This window comes from Vespula vulgaris, chromosome 1, assembly GCF_905475345.1.
Source record: "Vespula vulgaris chromosome 1, iyVesVulg1.1, whole genome shotgun sequence".
Taxonomy (NCBI): Eukaryota; Metazoa; Arthropoda; class Insecta; order Hymenoptera; family Vespidae; genus Vespula; species Vespula vulgaris.
The window spans coordinates 4,135,195-4,145,899 of NC_066586.1; the positions used below are offsets into that span (position 1 = coordinate 4,135,195).

Below are 10,705 nucleotides of genomic sequence, written 5' to 3' on the forward strand. Positions count from 1 at the left end.
AAATAATAATAATAAAGATTATCTTATCGGAAAGTCAAGAAAAATCATATAAAACTATAACTTTAAAATTCCGTATTTGCTATCCTTAACAAAGACATGTGGAAACAATAACTTCTTATACTAAAATGGTTAAGAAGATAAAAAGAAAGAGATTACTTTTAATATAGTTATAAATGTATATTATATCTTTCAAACTAATATAAAAATTTATATAAAACAATGAATTAGGGTAATCAATGGATACACTTAAGAAATTCAATCTACCATTAAATCATTATTTATTTAGTTGCTTTATTGTTATATGTCATATAATAGTTTTGTATCATATATCGCAGTTATCATAAATCAAATTTGAAAATAGGCTTTAAATTATAACAATGTATCTTAGAGAATAATTGAAGCGCTCCCTGGAATATAGGTCAAAGCCCTCGTATGATTTTTCATGAGCTTAATTGAAACTTATACGGGGACCGTTTCAATTATAGTATCGTCGTTATGTATTGAACACTTGCCGAAATCCCCGCCAAGAAAGATTTTCAAATGTTCAATTAAAATGAACATTTCATATATCGAGTGTATCTATATTATTTAGTATATCCTACTAGTCCAGCCGAGACAGCAGGTGACACATTCCTATGCACCTTCCTTTCCTCTAGTTGTTTTTTTTTCTTTTTTTTTAATAATAATCATAATATAATAATAAACATTACCACCACAGCAATAATAGTATTATAATAGCACTGTCGCTAGGACACGCTCAGTTATATTACGTGTTGGCGGTCCGCTACCACTTTAATGATGAACAGTATTCATTGATCTGAATAGGATTCAGTATACGTAATATAATGTATTATTAATACAATCTTATATGTTGGTTTTTGCCAACATCATTGCTTACGTAGATTGGGTTTTAAGAGCCTGGTCATTTCCTTGCGTTGTGCTCAAGTATAAATTTCTCTTTGCTAACAGTCATACGATAATCTGTGCACGTAATAAACTGTCACATGGTGGTGGTTATTATCTTGTTAATAAGGACAATCTGAAAATAATATATCCGTGTATGCTTGTGTCAGCGAATGGTGAACTAAAGCCCCGAACTAGCATAGTCATTGAATATTGCCAATGCAACACCAACGTGTGTTCGTTGCAATCTATACAATCAGTTCGCTATAGGTTTTTCATTATCATCGCTGCTAACAATGATATTGAACATGAGTTTTATAGAGCGCAGTGGAATTATAGTACTAATAGCATCAATTAAATGATTATGAGCGAGTATAGAGGATATAACAGGAAGAACGAATATATCGATTATACGAAATTACATAGGATTCTGAACTTCCACTTATTTTTATCAGTATCTTCCAGCATATGGTTGTATTCAAATTTTAACGCAAAGCCATGGAATAATATACACGACTTTGTAAAATTCGCAAAAATGTTTAGTGCTTATATCGCGTCTTTTATATATTAAAGAATTATCAATAACAGCATACTTATATTCAATGAAACTAAAACATATAAGAATACAGAATATAGAATACAGAATAGAGAAGCATCAAAGAGACTGCTGATAATGATGAAATAATTGATCATTGGCAAAAGTCTTACATGTTATGTAGGATTTACTACCGTCAAAATCAAAGCTGAACATTTGTCTCTGGTGCATGTGTATTACAAGTGTGCATATTTGCATTATAATATACGCGCACACGTTGCATCGAATGGTAAAGAATATTATATTCGTATTTCGCAAATTGGCAGAGTATTCCAATGACAGAGTAACAGAGTCACCATCATCAACATCGTTTCGATTCTTGTCGGTTAGTTCTAGAGCGTGCTACTACCGGCGCTAAGGATCGACTTACGAACGAACGAGGTAACTTAATTGTTACATTACTTTCTGTTTTGTCGGTCCTTCGCCGTCGTTGATCTGTTTATGCCGTATTCAATATTTATCGGATAATTACTCTAGATAATAGCAATAAGCTGTAGTAAGGATTTGCTATCTTATCTTCTACCATGACAAGTAATATTGGATCTGTAGTTTAATGAATATAATAGGTAGTAATGTAGTTGATGTGCCTAGAAACAACGCTTCGTTATGCCAGTTCCATCTATCGCTACTTTGAATTGCGAATCTATTTCTCTTCATCCAGATCAGACGATAAAGAAACATTATCTTGAGATGAGAGATCTTCTTTGTTTAATGAGTCCATTTATTCCACCCCTAAAACGAGAGAATAACATAAAATTATAATATGTGAGCATAAATATTAGTATTAATTACAATTAAAATATATTGCGATGATGAATGTGCAAAATTGATTATACGATTAAAATTGTTGAGGTTATTTCTATAGCGTATGTACCTGAACGAAGTACGCCATTCTATACATCACGAAGAAATAATTATTGATCTTATAATATTTATGAATTAATTGTCAAATGTAAATCGAAAAAGTATAAAAATACCGGATGTTGTTTGTCTTGGACAGCATCAGGAATTCCCCAAGAGGGAGCATCTAATTTCGTTGGTTCAGTAGGAGGCATTTCTGCTAGTCCAGGCGCTCCAAATTGTCCAGGTAACAAAGTTAAACCTGGCATTAAAGATAAAGTGGCAGCACTTCCATTAGGAAAAGGTTGTTGAGCGTCCACATGACCCTGTACAATTAAGAAAATAATCGTAAAGTAAATTATTTTCTAATTTAATTCGAACGACAGTCAATCTTATGAATAGAAGATTTTCTTTTGACGAGTCCACTAATAGTTAAATTAAACCATAGATACATACCTGGAAGGAAGATTCCATCATTTGATGAAGTTCGGCATCAACATTAGATATACGGTTGTAAGTAGCATTTGAGCGAAACATCTGATGCCTATCTATGCCAGGAGCTAAGCTTGCCCAAGATCCCACTAGTTTTTCGTTATTAAGCATCCAATTGAGGGATTCGGCATCACCACCAGGCCCCATTCCTGTAGCCGTATAATTCTTCCACGCTCTTTCCGTACCAATCGGACGCGGCACTTTTCTATCTTCTATTTTCAATTGATTAATTTCCTGAGCAACCTGTGCCGGTGACGATGGTGATATCGTTGGTGAGCCTCCATTTTCCAGACTTGTAATTAAGTCTATACTACCAGGTTGTGCGGTCATATTTGCCATATGATTCGAAAAACTAATTTGTCCCATCATTGGATCCTGATGCGGAGGATAATTAGTATGAGGAGGTGCAAATGGCCAACGAGTTTGACCATTTGCCGAGATACCAGTACTAGGTGTTCCGCGTGATGGAGCTTGATATTTTCCTAGAGGGAAATTACCCAGCATGGCTAAATTATTGGTTTGCATCGCGGATGGAGGAGGTGCTGGTACGGTAGCAAACATATTGGGATGAATTCCTGATCCTGTGTTAAACATAGTCACTTGAGGCTTGCTACTCAAGTGCAATGAACTAGAGAAGTCGGGCGCTCTGGGATTCAATCTGGACATACTAACGGTAGTATTTACAGAAGCAGACTGTGGTATAGTCTGTGTATAACTTTGCATATGAGGATGAAAGGGTAATAAAGGATGCGCTGCTTGCCCTTCGTTTGGTACCATTTTAAGTAAACTCGAATTTACGCTTGGATGTTCATAACTGCCATTATTAGTTTTAAATAAACCAACGTCTAGCGTAGGCTGAGACGTAGAGGGCATAACATGTGGCTGATGCGTTGTCGCGTTCCGGGTCGTAAGATCACCTTGAAAGACTGGCCGATTAAATTGCGTCATTGTGGAACCCATTTCCATGCTTTGCTGGGGAATCACTGGTCGAGCTACGGCTAAACTACCCGGTGGCTTATTCGGAAGAGGATGCTCGTTATAATTCGCGGAGGATTGGAATTGGGGAGGTTGTATTGGATTATGTACGGAGGATGAGATACCACCGCCTATGGTATTTCCAGACGTATTTGTTACGCCGCTAGATTTACTTGAAACGGGAGAACACATAGCTGTTCCTCTGTAACCTGGTGCCTTAGATGCATCCACCTATACGACAAAATGAACAAAGGTCGAACCAAATTAAATTTTTGCCCAAAATTTAGCAACTGATTATTTCCAAATTACTAATGATAGAAATTTTGTTGCAGAAGTATTCAACAAGAAAATATACTAACCTGAGGTGGGACACTATCGATGAATTTGGATGTCGATGAGCCAGATGTATTTACTGATACTCCACCTCCAGCAACCGTGGCGAAGTTCATACTTTTTTGAGATTCATTTTCTCTACCACCCCACATTGATTGCTGTGTCACTTTCGTGAAACTATCATTAAATAAGGAATACTCGAGTGGTGCATTGTTCGGTTGTTGCTGTTGCTGCTGCTGCTGTTGCTGTTGTTGCTGTTGCTGCTGCTGTTGCTCTTGTAATGTAGGCGCAATAGGAGTAGAACTACGCACTTGTTGTTGCTGCTGTTGCAATTGTTGTTGTTGCTGTTGCTGTTGTTGTTGTTGCTGTTGCTGTTGCTGTTGTTGATGTTGTTGCTGTAAGTTTTGAGCTTGCGATACAGCAGGTGGTGAGGGTGTTACACGTACAGAATTAGCAGAAGTTGACACCACGTTGGTTTCCGAACAGGTCGACGTTACGTTTATACCAGATGGAGTTACACTTGATCCAGACGAATAATTAGGTTTTCCAGTATAATGAGGTGCGATAGTTGGCGGGGCAGACAAAGTAGGCAGTGGTCGGCAGTGCTTTGGCGATGTACTAACTAGAGACTGCTGAGAAGATGTCTGAGCTGTACCTGCGGCTGTAGCCGATACTATAGTCACAGTGTTAGCTTGCAAAGACTTTTGCTTGTTTACAGTAGTATGAGTCGATTGCATGACAGTGGTAGATGTATGCGTCGAGGAAGTGATCTCAGAAAGCTTTGCTGCAAACGTTTGCGTGGTACTTGTTGTCACGATTTTTGTAGCCCGTCCCGCTGTCATGATTGCGCTGGTATAAGACATTGTTGTCTTCGTATTCGATGATGAAGCCATTTGGGCAGCTGCAGCTTGTGCACGTTTTTCAGCTACGAATAGATCAATGTAATTATTATTAATGTATTTATATGACGAATAAATACAATACACAGTTGATCGTATTTAAATTACACTTGAGATTCATTTTTCATTCGCATTTTTTTTAAATTAAATTTTCGTGGCTGGTATTTCTCACAATGCATTTGATAAATATTTAACAAGAGATGTTTATATTTAATATCAATTAATGTTCTTAAAATTTTAGCTTACCTGCAGCTACCAATCTAGGCGCTGTAGCCCTTGGTAAAGATGTTGGAAAGGCACCGGCAAGTTTAATAGTAGACGCGCTCCGAAGAGGAATCAGCTGATTGATAGTGGATACTCCCGATGTGTATCCTGATTTGTTCGACTGAGGATTACTGGTAGTAGATCCTAAAGTAGTAGGCTTATTTACAGGACCAACCTTAGCCTTCGTTGCCTGTAAATTTATAAATGAATTTGGTAGAGAAAAAAAATATTTATTTAATTTAATTAGAAGTTTTTTTTTTACACGAAATTATCAAACTTACGGCAACAGTGGAGACAGCCTTATCCCAAGATGAAGTTGTGACAACAGTAAGTTTGGATTTTGGCAGCATTTGCAGAATATCAACGTCCGGATCTTTTATAAGTGCTGCAATTAGTGTGTGTGCTTGTTTTGTAGCATCAGATGATCCTCTACAATTAAAATAATATATATATATATGTGTGTGTGTGTGTGTAGAGAACGTGTATATATGTTAAGCCTGCTTTTTTGTTTAAACATATTTAAAGTTATACTTAAAATACATACTTGATGGTAATTATTCTTTCTCCTTGAGATTTGCTTTGTTTTTCTACTTCAATATGAGCGCCTGTTGCACCTCTAATGGCATTTATATTACTTCCACCTCTACCGATTACTCGACTAATAGCGTTTGGTGGCACTGAAACCTTTTTAGAACGGAAAGGAGAGTTCATGAATCTCCCCGAATCATCAGATTGGCCCCTGTTAAAAATAATATATAATTTATTCATCTCCTCTTCTATAAATAAAATTTATTATTATGTAAGTATAATCAAATATTAGTTAAAATAAAATGCCAATATGAATTTAACAAAGTGTGATATAGGAAGAAATAGATATTAAGGTACAAGTATATGATAATCAGACGTAATCTTAAATAACTTACTTGCGTACAACTTCTTTCCAACCTTCCTCGCGTTTACCCCCTTGTTTTGGGCTAGTCGTATTAGTTGCTTTTGAAGATGTATTTAAAGAATCCCCGTCATATTGATTACTGTAAGGTTTTTTCCCTTTTCCAGGTATATATGTTTCATTACCAGTGGCTTCAAAATCTTCTCTATCAGCTGGATGCCTTGATGATTCAAATACCAACTGTCCTTTCAGTTTACGTTCTCCACAATTGACGGATGTTCTTGTATTTGTGGTTGAAGTAGACGTCATAGATGTTGCACTGGTGACATTACTCAAATTTCTTCTATGCGAAGATCAAATAAAAATATGATATACTCAATTTGAATCATCACATTTAAATTTCGTCATTGAAATTGTTAATGGTTAAACACAAGAGAAAAGGAAAAATATTCAATACCACTTATGATTATAATTAATTACGAAAAATGAGGTGTTTACTTACTTTTCGGAAGTACTATTTTGCGATTTAGTAGGTGTTACAGTATTCTGAGGTATAGAAGTATTCTGCGTGATAATAGATTTAGATGATCGTTGCGGGGAAGTATCCTTGTCATTGTTACTAGGACTATTACTTTTCTTCTTTTTCTTATCTTTTTTCTTCTCTCTCGCCTTGACATCATTACTACTACAACTACCTTGACTGTTTGCATCAATACCACTATCACCTTCCTCTCTATCAGGATCTTCCGGGCTTCTATTAACAGGTGATGGTACACTGTCCACTCTTTCACAACTATCGCCACCTTCGTGTTCACTATCTTCCGCTCTATCACATTCTTCATCTACAGATTTTTTCTCATTCTCCTCCTTCTCATCAAAATTCGATTCGTTTTTTTTATATTCCTCGTGAAGTTTTCGTCTTTCCTCTTTCTTTTCCAATTTCTTCTTTTTCTTTCTTTCGCGTCTACGAGCGGCTGCTGCTTTCTTTGATTCCTCCCTTGTCTTTTCCATATCAAGTTCCTCCAATAGTATTGTTGCATTCTTATTGGCTTTAGCAGCTTGAGTTTCTTTCGCAGCTCTTATTACTTTAACACACTCTTGACACTTTTCTAAAAGCTCTTTGTCGCTAATAGTCGCTATATATCTTGTCATATCCTGATCACTCGGGAATTGTGTTACATGATTTACCATCCATTTCACCACTTTAATATGTCCTTTGCGAAATGCCGCCATTAAACATGATACCTAAATATCAAAACAAAATAAAGAAAGAATATTTATGATTAAGAATTAAAAATTTATGAAATATTGTTCACTCTTAATTTTTATTTATTTTAATATCTATTTTTGTTTACACACGCACGCATATATATAGCACACAAACGTAATATTTTTTACTATAATATATTATATTGCTCTATCTTAAAATATATTATACATTATATAATACTATACTAATAATATATACTATTTATCCCTTTATAGAAACACCTTTAAAAATTAACAAAGATATACTTTACCTTACGATTGTCCTGAGAATCTATATCCGCTCCAGCATGATACAATAGATCTACTACATTAAGATGTCCTCCATTAGCAGCAAGCCATAAAGGACTATTTCCTTTTTTATTTTTTACTTCAACTTGAGTTCCCCTGAAAAATATATTTTACATTCCAAATGATCGTATTCAACATATCTAAAGATAAACCGAATACTAAAAAATATATAATAACAGTACCTCGATAGTAACAATTCTACGAAACGGCAGTGACCTTTGTCAGCAGCAATTGTAAGGGCAGTATCGCGAGATGATGGAACAGGAGTTGCGTTAACGTCAGCGCCTTTGGTAAGTAATACACGACCTACTTCAACGTATCCTCCACTAGCAGCTTCCATCAATGGTGTTAATCCCGTCTATATATTAAAATATTTCACGCTTCATATGCTATATTATAGTATATATACATAGTATATTTATAAAGAAAACTACCTTAGCGCGATGTTCCACATTAGCTTTTCGATCAAGTAAAAGACTAACAACTTCATGTCTTCCTTGGAAACATGCTAGTGTTAAAGCAGTATTACGATTTGTCTCTATTTGTGCATTAATATCGCTGCCCATATCAAGAAGTAATTTAACTGCCGCTATAATTTAAATTTTATCTATGCATTTATGTATACAGAGAAACATTATTTTTATTTTATTAATATATCGAATATATATTTATCAAACTGCATACCAGTATGACCATTCATAGCAGCAAGCATAAGAGGAGAAATGCCCAATTTCGAACCAGTTCTTGAATTAATTTCGGCGCCATGGCTTAAAAGAAGCTTTATTATATTCACATAACCACCAGATGCTGCAAGACTTAATGGGGTATAATCAGAAACATTGCGATGTTCTTTATTGGCACCACGGTTAAGAAGGAGCTCAACCACTTCGTATCTGCCTCCGCTACATGCAAGTGACAAAGGTGTATCCTTTGTACGTTCAGATTGGGCTTCTATATCAGCTCCATGATTAAGAAGAATTTCTACTACTTTTTGATGGCCAGCAGTAGCTGCTAAGATCAGTGGAGTAAAACCTTTTTTATCTCTATGTTCTGTAACATCCAAATATAGGACATTATCAATCAATATGCATTCAATATTATCACTAGAAATGTCTTAGAAAAATATATAAATTTATTGTATTATGTGTAGTCCTATGAGGATCGTATATAATCGTATTCATTCATTACTTTACCTATATCTGCACCACGACTTAGAAGAAGTTCTACGAGTTCTTCATGACCACCTGCACATGCCAATGTCAGTGCCGTGTCATGATTGCTATCTGTTTCCGAATCTACATCCATACATCCAAATGGCACTGGTGGTACTTGATTGGTAGCATAACCACCTACTGCTGGAACGCCGGTTGTATATTGACCAGCAGCTATAATAAATTCATCATGAAGATATTGAACAAAAATAGAATAAATTTTATTTAAAACTAATAAGATCACATTTTTATTACCTGCTGCTGGATCTAACTGATAATTTTGTGCTGGAAAGTTGGGAGTTTGTTGTTGGCTAGTGGTAGTGGTTTGTTGTTGACAAGACTGTTGTTGAGAAAGAAGCGGATATCTTGCTTTCTTGCCTTTTCCAGTTGTAGGCGCTGTATAAACTTGTTTCTTGTCAGGAGGAATCACAGTTGCAACGGTGGTCGTTGCTGGTGCTTGAGTTTGCGTGGCAACTTGAACTTGATTTGTACTACAAACTGTAGATTGTACGTAGCCATTTGATTGATGTGGCATATTGTCCATTATTCCAGCTGCTCCAGTAATTGTGGGTAGTGTTTGGGTAGGAAATGCTTGTGAAGAAAGTAAAATAAATATGTAAATATTTCATTAATTCACATACATATATATTCTTCCAGGTAACATATACGATAAACAAACAAACAAATAAATATATATATATATATAAACATCTGTATATTCAAATAAGATAAAAAACTCACTTATTTGAGAAGATTGAAGTAGCAATTGTGACTGAAATGTATCATGGATAATCTGCTGCTGTCTTAACTGAAGACCATCGCGATAACCTTCTTGGTAAAGTCGAGCTTTCAATACTTGACTTTGAGCTATATCTGCTTGTATTTGCACTCCAGCACTTGTCACTTGTAAAGATGGTAGAGTAGGTAAAGAAACTGGTGGTACAGTGGGTACAGGACCAGCAAAATATTCTTGAGGTGTATGAGGACTGGTTACTTGTTGAATTATTTGGGCAGTTTGCAAAAGTTGTTGTTGGTTTTGTTGTTCCTTACTATTGGAAACCTCTAATCTCTTCAATTCGAGTTTCTCTTGATCTTCAGTTGCTGACAAGTAGAGAATTGTATTTGTAAATTGTTATATGGATTAAAGAACAGAAAGAACAATTAATATGTAAAAAATAAAAAAAAAAAAAAAAAAACTCATAATATTTACCATCCATGGTATCATCGAAACTAATGGAACGAAAAATTTCAAAAGCATCATCAAGAGGAATATCAGTTCCATCTTCAAGTTTTATTACTCTTTCGTTGTTAGAAAGTGCTTTAGCTTTTTGAGCAGCAGCAAAGAAAGGACAAGTTCCATCTCTATGTAATCTTGTTAATTGGGGATCTGTTGGTTCTGGAAGATTCTGCTGAGATGTTGCTTGCTGAATAATGCAAAAAATTATTATATTAAATAAAAAATAATACATTACATATCAATATTGAGAGCCTTGTGATATATTAATTACGAACATAAAATTAGAGGTATTGACATTAAAATTAATTTGAAAAGTAATTCTATATTCCTGAGAAATTCGTACAAAACGTATATTAGTTGATCTTTTTTTATATATAAATATAAATTCGACGTTTACTTTACTTTTAACACGAACATGCATCATACCTGATTATGAAGATGATGCGCATGAGTGGGATGAAGGTGCGACATTAACTGAGTGGGCAACAATACTCCTCCACCACTACCAGC

At 35.2% G+C, this 10,705-nt stretch overlaps 1 protein-coding gene across 4 annotated transcripts in view; it reads right to left on the reverse strand.

Annotated features, from left to right (window-relative positions):
• Positions 1 to 261: 261 nt before the first annotated feature.
• LOC127066406 (ankyrin repeat domain-containing protein 17-like) overlaps positions 262 to 10,705 on the reverse strand; it is a 19,244-nt gene continuing 8,800 nt past the window's right edge. For 3 of the 4 annotated variants that reach the window (XM_051000131.1, XM_051000151.1, XM_051000158.1), the window contains exons 11-28: positions 10,622 to 10,705; positions 10,169 to 10,382; positions 9,700 to 10,059; positions 9,214 to 9,549; positions 8,941 to 9,132; positions 8,432 to 8,797; positions 8,182 to 8,336; positions 7,930 to 8,105; positions 7,711 to 7,843; positions 6,693 to 7,435; positions 6,225 to 6,533; positions 5,846 to 6,040; positions 5,583 to 5,730; positions 5,284 to 5,491; positions 4,165 to 5,063; positions 2,795 to 4,036; positions 2,476 to 2,664; positions 262 to 2,230 (exon numbers count right to left, since the gene is read on the reverse strand). The exon at positions 10,622 to 10,705 is cut by the window's right edge and continues 111 nt beyond it. In XM_051000131.1, the coding sequence (XP_050856088.1) occupies positions 2,207 to 2,230; positions 2,476 to 2,664; positions 2,795 to 4,036; positions 4,165 to 5,063; positions 5,284 to 5,491; positions 5,583 to 5,730; positions 5,846 to 6,040; positions 6,225 to 6,533; positions 6,693 to 7,435; positions 7,711 to 7,843; positions 7,930 to 8,105; positions 8,182 to 8,336; positions 8,432 to 8,797; positions 8,941 to 9,132; positions 9,214 to 9,549; positions 9,700 to 10,059; positions 10,169 to 10,382; positions 10,622 to 10,705 (5,973 nt within the window). In that variant the 3' untranslated portion in view covers positions 262 to 2,206. The remainder of the gene's footprint in view (positions 2,231 to 2,475; positions 2,665 to 2,794; positions 4,037 to 4,164; positions 5,064 to 5,283; positions 5,492 to 5,582; positions 5,731 to 5,845; positions 6,041 to 6,224; positions 6,534 to 6,692; positions 7,436 to 7,710; positions 7,844 to 7,929; positions 8,106 to 8,181; positions 8,337 to 8,431; positions 8,798 to 8,940; positions 9,133 to 9,213; positions 9,550 to 9,699; positions 10,060 to 10,168; positions 10,383 to 10,621) is intronic. The other variant, XM_051000142.1, reaches the window with a different exon arrangement.